Raw genomic sequence first — 15,627 nt, 5'->3', positions numbered from 1 at the left:
TTACATATTATTAACCCAACATAATTATGTTCGTGTGCTGGTCAGGAAATAATGCAGAAAGGTTAAAGAAACCATTTCCACAACAATCGTATTTCAGGAGAAAATTTAAAGGTCAGGCAAAGTTTAGGTGGCCTGAATTTTTGCAACAGGACAATTCCTGGCTCGACAAACTCAACCCGGGGAAAGTGCCCCCCCATAAGTTCAGATTTTCATTCCGTCAGTGTGAGTGAAAATGAGTCATTCCCGCTGCCCCCAGAAAGTGTTGATGAGCTGCCAGGTGGGAAGGAGGGATGGACGAAAGGCCAGCCTCGGTGCTCCAGCACTTCGTTGAAATTATGAAAAAAAAGGAATAAAACAAAACACAACCCTACTGCCCTTATCACTTACCCCCATGTACTTACTGTACTCCATCCATGCCAACCTATGTCCCTCTACCCACCCCCATGGTCCTTCATACTCTCCATGCATACCTATTCTTCTTTAGCCATCTCCCACCACACCCCCTCATATGCCCTTTGTCATCCTGTGCTGCCTATTCAACCCATAGCTGTTTATGGCCCTGATGCTCCAGCTCATGCCAACCCATGTCTCCACCCACCACTCATTGCCCAAACACCTTCTCGCCAACTCAATCAGTATCCACTACGGGCAGACCTCAGGACCCATGCTGAGATTAAACAAAGTTCTTAAGTGTCTGAATACACTCTTTGATCAAACATTCACATTGATAAAACCCCTTTCACTCATTTAACTTCCTTTAATTTCTTATAAAAATAAGTGTTTGTATTCATACTTCCACGTCAAAGACTATAAGTACCCGAAGCTGTCAATGAAACTGTAGACAGGCACACCAATGTGAAAGTGATGGGTTGTGAAATCAGACATGCAGCAGTAAACCCACAATGTTGACGTAAACCTGAGGGTTTACGTCAACAGACAGAATGAAATATAGTTTTTGTTTCAAATATATAACGGGCAGGAGATTTAAATCATTTGACAGGTTGATAGCCCCCTTTGACACCTCCCCTTCATGGGAGTTTTCTTTACAGCTCTCAACAGTTCTAATGAGCTTAACAGTTCCAATGAATTTATGCAATATTAAGCTCATTCATGTCTACTTTTAACAATCCCAAAGGGCACATGACTTCTCCCAAAAGGCATATCACCTCTCCCTAAGGTGTCCCAGGACCATATCAAAAGGGCACCTGACCTCTCCAAATGCATATCCTACCTCTCCAAAGAACTCTGGCGAGGTCAGACCTTTTCTTACCAGGTCTAACGTGAACAAATCGTGTTTTGGACACCCCACTAGTGAAGATCAAATCTGACTGATACAGTTGCACTTCAACATAGGTAGATACCTCTGTGAACCAAGGATGTGCTATTTAGTACCGGTCCCCATTCCCCCACTGAGAAAATGGCAGGGGTTGGGTTCAGGGCAGGACTTCTTCCTTCCACAGCCATTTTCGATAAGACAGAGTCCATCTGTATGGAAACTCAGGCAGTTTTTTATTCTGCACTACTCTACATAGAAAATTAACACGGTCAAAATAAAAATGATGTGAATTTATTATCTCAAGAATGGGAGAAAACATTAAAGAGATACTGAATTAAATTTGTCTTCTCCATTTACTTTAAACACCTTAAACATTCACTCACTCCACTATGACCACAACGTAGTTTTGTGACTGCAGTATATAACTACAAGATCCACTGCTGCAACTCACTGCATCGTCAAACAGTACCTCCCAAACCCACGACCTCTGGAAGGACAAGGTGCCTGCAAGGTGCCTGGAAACACCGTCATCTCCAAGTTCTCCTCCAAGTCACAAATAATCCTGACTTTGAAATACCTGGGGCGGGATTCTCCGTCGGCATGATCCTCTGCTTCGCCGGCAGCCCACTCACACTGCAGATTTCCCAATGGTGTAGATGTGGCCACAATGGGAAATCCCATTGGCTGGCTGTCGGGAAGGAGGATCCTGCTGCCGGCAGGGGCGCACCGCACCAGAAAACAGGTCTGGCGGGAAGGAGAATCCCGCCCCTCATCCTTCCATCGTCACTATCAGGTTAAAATCCTGGAACTCTCTACCTAACAGCACTCTGAAGGTACCTTCATCATATTGACTACAGCAGTTAAGAATACAGCTTCCTATCTCCTTCTCAAGGACAACCAGGCAATACATAGTGGTGTCACTAGTAATGCCCTTATCCGATGAATGAATAAATAAAAAGAAAGAAACTGAACACCGCCATAATTACCATTGCAGTCTAGGAAGAGCACAGCACAGGCTTTTACTTTTTTATCTTTGAATTTGTAGGATATATATCAAAGTGGAAACCATCTGACACAATATGCAAGTAGCTTGCATGACATAGGGTAAGAAGGCTTTGATCAATATTGAATCTATACATTTTTGTATCATGTTACAAAGAAGTGACAGGTTAGCCTCACCATTTGTGTAGAGGAACTATACTCGTTGTTTTCATCGAGATGGCACTGTCCATCATTGGGTCGTACCAGGCCACCAAGTTTGCCATCCAATGCAATATGTGGCACATCATCTGTGGTAAACACCAGTAAGTGGGAGGCCTCTTTCCGCCAACCAATTTTTTCCTTAGGAGGCAAATAAGGTCACAATTACCAGTGTTATTTTGAAAGCCTGGCTTCCTGTAAACATAAATAGCTTAGGATAGCATAGCTGTAATTAAGTGATCCTCGTGAACCATCAGTAAAGTCCACACACATTTAAGTGAGTGGTCAGAGTATGTAAGTGCCAGTCTCCACAAATCTTTTCACAATCAATATAAAGGAATTTGAGAAAACAGAGAATCATCTATTGTGGTAATTCTTACGATTGGGCTCTACAGAAAACAACTATCCAATAGTATTATTTATCAAACACAGAAACAGTAAATTTGAGGAAGTATTAAAAGCAAAATAAGAACTTTTTATGTCTTCGACCTCACTGAGTACTGGCAAGAATATCAGTCAAATACAAACATTCTTTGGATTATATTACTTACATCCTGAATCAACTGAAATTGTATAATTTTGCAGAACAATTCTGTTGTCACATGCTTTTCGTTGTAAGTTCATAGCTTTAAATTTGTTGGCATAAGCCTGTATGTCATCGACTAACCACAGAAATAGGGCAGACATTCCACACGTTCCAATCATTCACATTTTCTGGTACAGCACAAGTACTTAATGAAATCAGGGAATGGAAAAAAATTCCATTTTGTAAAAACTTTGTGAAACATCAGCTGAGGATGGCGGTTTCTCTATGCCAACATAAACAGGCACCCTAGCAAGATCCACCCATAGGAAAGAACAGTAAATACAAGTGTTTTTCACATGTTAAACTTTCAGTGACCCAACTCAGAGGAAATAACTAAAACATCTAACAAGTGTCATTTTTCAACACACTACCTTCTTAAGATCCCCAGCTTATATTCAGTTGTAATACTAAGGGCAAGAAACTCATAGACTTCTCCACCTGTAAAGATGAAACGGTGCCAAAAATAAAGCATTTACCTCCAATATAGGTTAAATGATTCTTTATTGCATCGTAGCCGAAAGGATACTTTTTGCTGGATGTTTCTGTAAGCTGTAGGGAGTGTACATTACAGTATTGCTAATATTAGTCAAGTCAGTGATGTTGATAATTTAGAAAGTCAATGGTATAGCTCTGGTAGTGTACATTCTAACTGCTGCCAGAGACCCCCAGAGATTTATTTCTGGTACCTCTCCTTTACTTAATTTGTGTGCTGCCCTGGTGACATTAGCCACATGCACTTATTCAACTACCATCTGACGACAGCAAAGTGTTCCTTCCCATTAATTCTCTTAGCTCCATAACCGCCTTTGTGCTTCCAGATTACAGATCTAATATTGAATCATGGATGAATTTCATCTCCGTCAACTAAATATCAGGGAGACTAAAGTCATTGTTTTCAATCTCCTCCATAAACCCCAGCTTTTGACAGGATGAGGACAGCGCTGGCTGGCATTTATTGTCCTTCCTCAACGGCCCTTGAGAAGGTGGTTTTGACCTGCTCCTGTAGCCACGGAATTATATGGTTGGTCCCATTCAATTTCTGGTCAATGGGAACCTCAGGATGTTTATAGTGAGGAATTCAGTGATAGTAATGACATTGAATGTCAAAAGGAGATGTTTAGATTCTCTGTAATTGGAGCTGGTGACTCCCTGGCACATGTGTGGCGCAGAATACTTTCCACTTATCAGCCCATGGCTGAATATTGTCCAGGTCTTGTTGCATTTGGACACTGACTGCTTCAGTAACTGAGGAATCACGAATGGTGTTGAATATTGTGCAAACATCAGCGAACATCCTCACTTCTGACCTTATGATGGAGAGAAAGTCATTGATGAAGCAGCTGAAGATGGTTGGGCCCAGGAAACTACCATGAGGAGCTCATGCAGTGGTGTCCTGAAGCTGAGATGATGGACCTCCACCAACCACAACCATCTTCCTTTGTACGAGGTCGGACTCTACTCTAACCATTGCAGAGACTTTCCCATGATTTCCACTGGCTTCATTTGTGGCATGCAAGTAGTCCTGTGTTGTAGCTTCACCAGGTTGATACCTCGGTGATAGACATTGAAATTCACCATCCAGAGTATGTTCTGTGCAATCTCCACCCTCAGTATTTCTTCAAATTGGTGTCTAACATTAAGGACTACGGATTCATCAGCTGAGGATGGCAGTATGTGGTAATCAGTAGCAGCTCTCCCTATCCCACTTTCATCTGATGTCATGAGACTTCATTGGGTCCAGCGTCTACATTAAGGTTGCCCTGGGCAACTCCCTCCCGACTGTATACCACTGTGCCGCCCTCCACCTCTGGTGAGTCTGTTCTGTCGGTGGGACAGAACATACCAAGCGATGGTGAAGGCGGTATCTGAGACATTGTCTGTAAGGTATGATTCAGTGAGAATGACCACGTTAGGCTGTTACTTGACCAATCTGTGGGACAATTCTCCCAATTTTGGTATATGCCACTGATGTGGGTAAGAAGGGCTTTGCAGGGTCAACATGGTTAGGTGTGGTGTTGTCATTTTCAGTGCCAAGGCTGATGCAGGGTGGGACAGTAAGTTTCATTCCTTTTTGATTCAGTAGTGATTTCATACAACTGAATGTAATCGGACATTTCCGAGCACATTTGATAATTAACCACTTTGCTGTGGGTCCACAGTCACATGTAGATAAGGGCGGCAGATTTCCTTCCCTAAAAGATATTATTGGACCAGATGTGATTTTACCAGAACCGACAGAAGTTTCATGGTCACTATTACTGAGACTAAATTTTAATTCCAAGTTTATTAACTGAATTTAATTCAACCAACTGCCATTGTGGGATTTAAACCCATGTCCTCAGAGATTTAGCCTGGGCCTCTAGGTTACTAGCCCAGTGACATTACCACAGTGCCACCTCCTTCCCCCAGTTATCCCCTAGTACTGTCTCTTGCTGGTTCCTTGCACAGGTTGAATTGAATTTTGATATTATGTTTGGCTCAGAACTGAACTTCAATCTCCAAAGCCTATCCATTACTTGCACCTATACAATTTGACTGTCTGCCCTTTCTTTCTGCCATCAAAACAATTTTACATTTCTAGACTCAATCTTTCCAATGTCCTTTGGGGATGCAACAATCAGGTAAGATTCATCATGTTAGGATTCTTTTCTCTGGAAAGGGAAAGAATAAGGGGAGGTCCGATAGAGATTTTTATTACAATGATGGGGTTTGATAGGATGAAGATGGAGAAGCTGTTTCCCCTAATGAATTCAGAACAAGGGCACATAAATATAAAGTAGTCACTAACAGATCACATGAATATGGAACTTGTTGCCACATGGAGTGGTTGAAGCCAATAACATTGACACTTTTAAGAGAAGGTTTGGTACACAAATGTATAAAAGGAAAAGAGCAATATGGGGCAGGGTGGGAGGAAGCTTTTGTGGAGAATAAACATCAGCATAGACCATTTGCAAAATGACCGGTTTCTGAACCATAGAATCTATGTCATGACATTCTAAAAGGTGCTTTGTCAACAGATTTGCTGTCAACAGTTAAACAGTCATGGGGATTGGATGATGTAAACAATTAACCTTGGGCCTATTTTTGAATCTAGTGTGGACACAGGCTGGAGGGATTCAGAAATTAATTTGAGCTGTCTCAATTCCACCCCTCAGGGGAAAGTTGGTAAAATGTTGTATTAAATTAGCCATTTCCCCTCAAAAAGGCCATAAGATTGACTGAAAGAGAAAGAGAAGTTCACCACCATACTTAGAGGGGGAATTAAGAAATTAAGTAACTTTGCTCTAAATCTGGCAGGCTCATCAAATTAATTTGGGAGTTCTTCATGCTGAAAAGCATTTAATTTCCTGGCATTAAACTCTCCGACCCTGATGAAACAAAGGGATAAAAATTAATTTGGGTCCCATCATTTCAGAGTAATGCTACACCAACTACCCCAATTTCCCAGGGGCAGACACTGCTGCTGGTCATTACCTGGTTTGCTTGCATGGGTTTCCCCATGGACAGTACCATAAAAATCCTTGTGAGCTGTAAAGCCAATGGCTAACAGGTCTGAATTCCACTGGGGAATCAATGTAGTTCACCTAGCATGTATTTTGTGAACAAATCTTAGATCCAAATCTTTTTCTTAAACTGTTTTAAGCAGAAGAAAAAAAGCTGTACAGCTGTACATCGCTGCACTTCTAGTAGCACCAAACAGACTATAATAATATACAAGCAAATTACCACAGATGCTGGAATCTGAAACAAAAACAGAAAATACTGGACAATCATAGCAAGTCTGACAGCATCTGTGGAGAGAGAAGGGAGCTAACGTTTTGAGTCTGGATGACACCTTGATAGAACTGGTAATAGGTCAGGTTTAGACTGTTGTGGGGGGCATGGAGCGATGGGGCTGGAACCAAACAGACTATGTTCATTCTCCTAGGGCAGTCAATGCCATGGGGCCACTTTCTTAATGGGCCTTGTGGCTTCCTTGAATTACATCAATAAAGAACCTGTAAGTCTGAATGGTGCCACTTCAAGCTCCGTGGACAGATTATTTCCTTCTTGGCTTCTAGAGAGAATGACCAAGAATGAACAGGATATATCAGATGATAGGATCAGATAAACTGGCCATATCTGTGTTAGGCCAATGTGAGGGGTGCCACCCTCATGCTTGCAGTGATAAAATAAGACTGCCTGCAGAGCACACTTTCTCACCTCACAAACTGCTGCCTGCAGGATTGCATCAAAACCACCCTCCGGTGCATCCCGATTCCGAGATACCATTTGCTTCTGAACTTCTGCATTAAACTTGTCAGACTTCTCGGTCAAAGACAGCAGGTGTCGGAATCCAAAGGATGGAACACAATGTGGAAACATCTTGTACCTACATGAAAAAGAAATGACAGTAATAAGTATAAGAAATATCATCCAGTGCTGTTGCATTCTTACCTGCAGATGACAGAATGGGAGTTTATGTTGTATATATTAAAACAGATTTTATAATGTTTTGAAATGGGCCATAAACCCATAGTTACTTATACATTTATTTAAATTGGTAAACTCATACTGTTGATTTAGAAGTATTCTGGGTCTCTATCTATTCTAATAGCTAATAATACAGGCTAAGTTTACCATTAATAAAATACATTTCAGAAAAATAAGTATTCAAATAACAGTTCTTCAGAATTATTCCCTTCATTCCTTTCCATTTAAACTTTGGTCTTCAGAGGGGAATGTAAGATGCGCATGGGAGCTGCTGCGTTTTCATGAGCTCTGACTCTACTGGTCTATTAATCCTTTATTTTTCCTAATGGACATCCCATAGTCATTTACTTTATGGATATGTCTTTTATTCTGTCCCTGGAAGATCCTGGCTAGATTTTAGCGATGAGGAGCCGAGTTAAATCAAAAAATCCACATTTGATTGAGGTGGTCGGAGATAGCTGGGGTGGGGCCCAGCTCACGCTGGCGATTTTGCTGGTGAGCGGGCCTGCACCACGGCGATGCTGTCGGCATCAAGATGATGACTGTCATTACAAATGATGTTCTGGACGGTGATCTTAGCCCTGTGGTGCAGGTTTTTGGTGCTCAATTTGATATATTACAAAATATCCTGGATAGACTAGTGGAAGGGGAGAAGAGAATCCTGCTATTTGCTGGAGCAATTTCCCTGCAGAGGGCTCGCCTTTGGTCCTTGGAAATCCTGTTGCATGGCATGTCGTCTATCCTAACCGACTTGAGGGGCAGGGGCTGGACGGGGAATGTTCCGGCACTTGGTCTCTTGCCAGGCGTGGTGGTGGAGTGTTTTTGCGATTCCGATTTGACAGCTGGGCATTTCAGATTCAACGGAGCACACTGTATCTGGTCCTCGAGGCCTGGGGTCAGTAGGTGGCCCCAACCATTGATCGTATGTTGTCCTGTTCTTAATGCTCATTGGAGGAATTGGAGGCAGTTAAATGTGTTGAGTCATCCTCCTGCCGAGCCCAGGTTCCTTGCTACCTGGGCGTCAGGCCGACAGCATGGCAGAGGTGAAGGCGCTTTGTTCGATGGTTACTCGATGATTCTGTCATGGCTCTGGCCTTTCCAAGCACAATGGATGGTGTTATTGTCCCGTAGATCATCAATGATCCTGGACTTTATTCTCTTGTGATTCTGCTGTTGATTTCATGTTATTGTCTTTTTTCCTGACAAGGGTGCGATATATGAGCACAAAGGCGAGGTTCACCTGTTATCCTGTTTTGGCAAAAGCCATACTGAGTCAGTAATGTGACATAAGGTTTGTGCATAGCCTTACCCTTTCTTTTATGTGTTGTAATTCTTGCTTTTATGAAAAGGGGGTGCATTTTAGACACTCCGCACCTCGTTCTAAGAAATAGAGCCATGGCAGGGTGATGGATGGATGGTTAGGTGTGGTGGTGGTGGGTGGTAGGGTTAGACATGTCCTCACTTGAAGAAAGACCCCAGTTAGAGCTATCTGTGTCAGGTTTCTATTTTGTATTTGTGTTTCTTAAGAATCGGTGTTCATAGGATCATAAATATCTACAGTGCAGATGGACGCCATTCGGCCCATCGAGTCTGCACCAACCCTCTGAAGGAACACATTGCCCAGGCCCACCACCCCACCCTAACCTTATATCCTCACCTAACCTGTACATCCCTGGACACAAAGGGGCAATTTAGAGTGGCCAATCCACCTACCTGCACATCTTTGGACTGTGGGAGGAGACTGGAGTGTCCGAAGGAAACCCACGCAGGCAAAGGTAGAACATACAAACTCCACAGAGTCACCCAAGGCCGAAATTGAACCTGGGTCCCTGGCCTGTGAGGCAGAAGTGCTAACCACTGTGCCACCGACGAAAGACCGAACAATCATGTACCCGAGAGAGGACTGGGTTCCTTGTGATTCTTCTTTGTGGTAACATCTCTGGAGTTGTTGGGAGTAGGTGAAAACAAGTGGTGGCACATGCCTGGGTGTGGTCAGTTAATCCTTGCTCGATTTGAGAGTGAGAGCCTGTATACTGTGGATCTGTGTTGTTGGAGCTCTTATTCAGTTTGAGGATAGGCTAGATGAAGGAAATTGGTGCCCTACTGCAAGTGGTCTTATATGGTAGCTTCCCGAGTGCCCTGCTCATTATAGTCAAGTCTTACATGGGGAGGAATTGTTTTTGTCTCTGTTGAGGCAGCGGTGTGCTGCCCCTAGTATCCTTTTCGTAATGGCTTAGAGTGCTGGTCTGTGTCTATGTTCTTTGGTAATTCCTGGCATTCCTCCCTATTGGGGGTTTCTTCTCCTTATCTGGGCAGGCAGCCTGCTCTTGGTGTGTATTAATGATTCTTCTTCTCAGTGGTGGAGTTTCCTTGGTTGAGGGCTACATGATTCTTCTAGTGTCGGAGGAGCTGGTGCGCTGCCTTGGGTGCAGTTAGTGACAAGTGAGGCTGGTTTGGTGGTGAGTCTTGGCATGTGCTAGGTATCCTGGGAGTAATGACTCCTTTGTGCAAAAGTGTGCAGAACTGGGCCAGGTCTTGTACTATGACGAGTATCCTGTTGCCCCCTTATGCTTGGGATATTTCTTTTTAGTCAGGATGTCCTGAGAGGCTAAGTCTTAGATATGTTCAAAGTAAACTTGGTTTACTGACTCCTAAGAGCACAAGGATGAAGAACTGGGCCAGGTCCTGTACTGTGGTTGGTATCCTGTTGCCACCTTATGTTTAAGACGTTCCTTCTTAGCCGAGATGTTCTGAGAAGCTGAGTGAGGTTTGAATGAGCAGCTATTTCTCTTCTTTGTCTTGTGATGAAGGGCATGCACCAGAGGATCATGGTGTGTTCTAATCCTTTTTATCCTGCGACCCTCTACACCTGGTAGTTTTCCATTTTTACCCCGTCTCAATTGGTTCGTTGGGAGGCACTGACAACACTGACTATAATCCAAACCTACTATGTGAATATTTGCAGGTCCTCTCTATATAAATATGTGGAATTATGATCATTCTATACTGTGCCGGAGTTTGGGTTTTTTTCCGACGAGTGGTATATGGAAAATATCCTTTCAGAATTGGTGTCCTCACAATCTTTTTTTAAATTTAAAGGACCCAATCCATTTTTTTTTCTAATTAAGAGGCAATTTAGCATGGCCAATCTACCTATCTTGCACATCTTTGGGTTGTAGGGGTGAGACCCATGCAGACACGGGGAGAATGACCTTTTATGTAATTTTTTATTTCTGTTATTGTGAGGTTAAAGATCCGTGACTGGCTTCTGGAAGGGTACAGCAAGGTTTGATATCCGAGAGAATGACATGACAGTATGTTATTGGTGCCTCTGGTGTGGCTGGAGTTGAGGGAGATATGTTTTGGTGAACGCCCAAACAGCGCCAAGATCTTGTCCTGAATTTTCGCAGTCATTGCGAGCAATTGCCGCACAGGAAAGTACACCATTTTACAATGTTTTTGTGGCCTTATCCTCCTCTCCTTTATTCTCTGGTAGTGCATATAGAGACACCAAGTTGTGTTCAGTAGTTATACTGGGAAGCTGTATTGTTGTTTTTCTGTCCTCCTCTGTAACTATGCACGTTGATACATTTTTGCTGTGCTGTACCATTCCTGTGGTTTTGTTGCGTTATTTGTTAAAATGGAAAAACTTCCATAAAAATGGTTTAAAGAAAATCTTTGGTCTTCACCAAGCAAAATGCTCTTGAAATAACTATGAGAAGGGATAGGATTAGACGTCTATTATTCAATGCAGTCCTTAATAATACTTCAATACTGATGCATATTCTACCCTTCCTGAGAACTGCAGGAAAGATCTGCTTTCAATTATTATAACTGGCGAAAATAAATATGAGGAGAATTTTGGCAAAGTTACATTCTCATGTGAATTCGACAAATACTTGATTTGTTTTTAAAATGAATCAAACTAATATGGGAAAAAACAATGGAAAAAAGGGGAAAATTCACATGCAAATCGTGCATTAAATGATATAAGAAAATGTTTTGATTTAAATAAACAATGACTGTTAATCAAAACCAAAATGATCAAAATTCTAGTCAGAAGAACTAAACAGTTGATCTTTTAACAGTTTCCTTTAAGTATAAGCACTTTATCCCTAAACTCGCTGGAGTGAAGGTGGCTGAAGTAATCATTGACATTCTAAAATATTAATGCTGATATTAAAAATATTTAAGCCCCTTTCAAAATGTTACTATTCGTTTATCAATGAACTGATTACAAATAACACCACTGAGTGCATTTGAAATGACAGGCTGTTAGGTAATTTGGGCATTCTGAATTCTCCCTCCGTGTACCCAACAGGCGTCGGAATGTGGCGACGAGGGGCTTTTCAGGGTAACTTCATTGCAGTGTTAATGTAAGCCTACTTGTGACAATAAAGATTATTATTATTATTAATAATAATAATTTACGACTATAAACTAACAGCAAGGATTTTGCAAACCAGGAATATATTTTTTGTTATTTTGGAAGAATCGCATATCATGTTCATTATTAAACTATTGTTAACTATTGTTGCCCAATTTAAAAAGTAAATTGAGTTTGAATCACAATAAGTCGCTATAATGATGCCACAATATTCAGCAAAATGGCAGATTTAAACTGAAAATAATATTGGAGTTAGACATTTTACTGAGGTTATTGGAATTAATGAGTACAGTAGCTTTGTGCTACCAAACATTTCAAATGAGGCAACTACAATCCGTTCGTGCATATGAATACTGAAATGTACATTTGACTTGTGTAGTTTACATATAACATGTAAAATAGGTACAAAACTGCTGATCAAACACAGCAGGTCTGACAGCATCTGTGGAGAGAGAAGGGAGCTAATTTTTCGAATCTGGATGACTCTTTGTCAAAGCAGACTCGAAACGTTAGCTTCCTTCTCTCTCTACAGATGCTGTCAGACCTGCATTTTCTGTTTTTGTTTCAGATTCCAGCATCCGCAGTCGTTTGCTTTTATAGTTATGTAAAATAGGTGCCTGGAAACAAACTGAAGCATTATTCAAGAGCTATTCACTGGCAACAGACAAATTTACAGACAAGCATATTGTGGTGTTTCTTGGTTTATATTATCAACTTCATTAACATTACTAGTTTTACCATTTAGAGTATTGTGGCATAATAGCATGATTTGACTGTATTCTTTGCAATGGAGATACTGTACCTGCATTTTAACTACAGTATAACTTTTGGTACACCTTGGGACTGGGAAAAAAAGTTAGCACAGAGTACAGAATTCATGAATTGTTCACGGATTGAGAAATGCACATCACCAAAGTGATTTTATCTTTCAGAAAATGTCTCATTATTTTGGAATGTTCTGATTGGTCAACAGATCTTAAGCCGATGACTTTTGCTATAATTTAGTGAAATATATGCAGTCACCTCCATATAGATTTCGAAATTCATTAATTACTTAGCTATACAATTTCATTCAGTCACAACCTCATACCTTCAAAGAGCTGCTACATTTGGAAGATTCAGAATAAAGTAAATTTCATAAACGTCCACCCAGAAAGGCAGCTGACCAAACAGCTAGCAATGCCACCTATTTCAAAATGAATTACATCGAATGGAGTCCCTGATATTTTGGTAGACATTTTAATATTGTACAGCTGAGTCTCCCAGAGCCTGGATAACCCACAGCGGAGGAGAAATGGGAGTAACTAACTGGTCCTGGGGGAACTAGTTGGTCTGCAGCTAGATTATTGCATACAGTCTGGACAGCACATTACAGGAAGGATGTGAACATACAAGAGGGGATACAGAAGAGATTTATGTAGATATTGCCAGAAATGACGAACTTTAGCTGGGAGGAAAGATTTGATAGGCTGGAGTAGTTATCTTTGGAACACAGGAAGCTGAGGGGACATTTAACTGACATGTATAAAATTCTGAGGGATTTAGACAGAGTGGATAGGAAATACCTATTTAAATTAGCGAAGAGGTTCATAACCCAGGGTTTAGATATAAAAGAAACTTAATTAAATGTTATCTGGACAGATTCATGTGCAACATGAAGGCCAGTAGCAGGGCTAGAAACTGTTCTCTCAGCGGGATTAACTGTGGTCCTTTAACACAGTCACAGGATTAGAATCTTTCTTCTGGGTCTATCGACCAAGCACGGAATATGGGAATGATGATGACCAGCACCTTGTGAATGAAGCTTTTTATTTAAAAGGACCATGGCAAAGGCTTTTTATTTAAAAGGACCATGGCTGTAGGAAAACTTGGTGTGGCTTGTGGAGGCAAGGACATGGAAGGTAGGTGTGGAAAGCCTTCTTCCCCTGTTTTCTGACACTTCCCTTGAGGTTATGCTGGAAGAGATCATGACCAGAAGGGAATTGCGGTTTCTTATAAATTTACCCAAAGGAAATAAGCATGGCTGGAAGTTGTGGAGTCTGCCAGCGCTGATATGGTTCCTTAAAGGAGTCATCAGCCAGGTCTTCAGATGGTAGCCCTTGTCTCCAAGAAGTCAAGTGCTGACAAACACCTGCAGGTGATGTGATGACACAATGAATGAAGCATGGCACCTCAATGGATAACTAGTGCAGACATGCATGATCATAAACTGAATTATGAAGGAGTATAATCTGTTGTGATTAAAGAAGACTCTAGACAGGTTGGAGGATGCCAAATGTGTGCTGTTGATAGCTTCCTGTTCCTCTTGGAAATCCAGTCACTACACTGAACCTGACAGCCTCCTGTGTCTGGCTGGCCTCATCCATGTCGAAGTGGACAACGTGGCTTTGACAAATAATACATTGGTAACCTGGAAAATAACATACGGGCAGCAGATTGAGAGATGCCATCAGCATTTCACCGGAAGTAGGTGAAAGGCAAAGATATTCAGGGCTGTGATGACCTTGACAATGACCGACCGTGATCACATCATCCTCTTGCAAGGATCTCTTGCAGAAAATAGCCACAGGCTTTTGTGAAAACCTGTATCTCCTGAAGATATGCTGCTCCATCATGTTGGGAAAGCTGATCCTTTGTGTTATACCCTGTGTTCGCTGTATCCCTCCTTCGACCTGAAACTCTGCGTTCATTCTTCTTCTCCTGTGAAGCAGCAGGTGATTGAGGTCAAGGTTGCTACTGTTAGTGTTGTTGCTGCTGGTGCTCTTGCTATTGTTGCTGTTCCTAGTGCTGTTGGTGCTGCAGCTGTTGGTTTGGCTCCTGGAGCTGCTGCTGTTGAAACTTCTGCTATTCCTCAATGGAAGTCCATACCACTGCTGCGAAAGCTGCTCCCATGGTGTAGTGAATGCTGACAGCAGGGAAATTGAGATGAAGTTGAGTAAGTTTGATTTCTGATTTTAAAATGTGCTAAAGGGTTCTAGGAAACAGGTAGGTAGGGAGGTGGATTGAGACCAGGAAGAGATCAGCCATGATCTGAATGAATGGTGGAGCAGGCTCGAAGAGCTGAATTGCTTACTTCTGCTACTAATTCCTATGTTCCTAAGTTGCAGGGTAGTTAAAAGCTGCTGTCCTCAAGTCCTCAACAGATCAGGCGGAAGAACACCAAGACGAGAACAGCCACACCATCCAAGACTTTGTCGACAAGAAGAGGAAAGCTCTCCATGCCTGTTAAACAACATAACCAGCAAGCCAAAAAGGAGAGCTCATCAATTAGCCAAGGCGGAGGTACAAAGAAGAATTAGGGAAATCAAGAACCAATGGTGGAGTGAGAAAGCCAAGGAGCTAAAGCTCCTCGCTGACAAGCATGAAACCCGGAGCTTCTTTAGTGCTACCAAGGCAATATAGGGACCCAACACCCTAGGCCTTAAACCGGTGCAGAGGAAGGACAAAACTCTCTTGCGAGACAAAGAAAACATTGGCCTTCGATTGACAGAATACTTCAAAGAATTCCTAAACCATGATACAACCATAGATGAGGACGTGTTTGAGGAAATCCTCCAACTCCCCATCAAAAATGATCTTGGACTCCCACCAAACATGGACAAAGTCGAAGCCACCATTAAACACATGACAAATGGAAAAGCTGCAGGAGTGGACGGGATCCCAGAATCAATTTTCAAGTTTGGAGATCACCCGTCATCTCCA

At 42.0% G+C, this 15,627-nt stretch overlaps 1 protein-coding gene across 1 annotated transcript in view; it reads right to left on the bottom strand.

The window, feature by feature from the left end:
* The window catches only part of itgb5 (integrin, beta 5), a 210,649-nt gene that overhangs the window by 168,136 nt on the left and 26,886 nt on the right, over window positions 1-15,627 (bottom strand). Inside the window, exons 5-6 of the mRNA XM_072473441.1 lie at window positions 7,269-7,437; window positions 2,456-2,617 (exon numbers count right to left, since the gene is read on the bottom strand). Coding sequence (XP_072329542.1) covers window positions 2,456-2,617; window positions 7,269-7,437 — 331 coding nt within the window. The remainder of the gene's footprint in view (window positions 1-2,455; window positions 2,618-7,268; window positions 7,438-15,627) is intronic.

The sequence above is a fragment of the Scyliorhinus torazame genome, chromosome 2 (assembly GCF_047496885.1).
Source record: "Scyliorhinus torazame isolate Kashiwa2021f chromosome 2, sScyTor2.1, whole genome shotgun sequence".
Taxonomy (NCBI): Eukaryota; Metazoa; Chordata; class Chondrichthyes; order Carcharhiniformes; family Scyliorhinidae; genus Scyliorhinus; species Scyliorhinus torazame.
The sequence above is the reverse complement of the archived record's forward strand: the minus strand, read 5'-3'. Positions and strand labels throughout refer to the sequence as shown.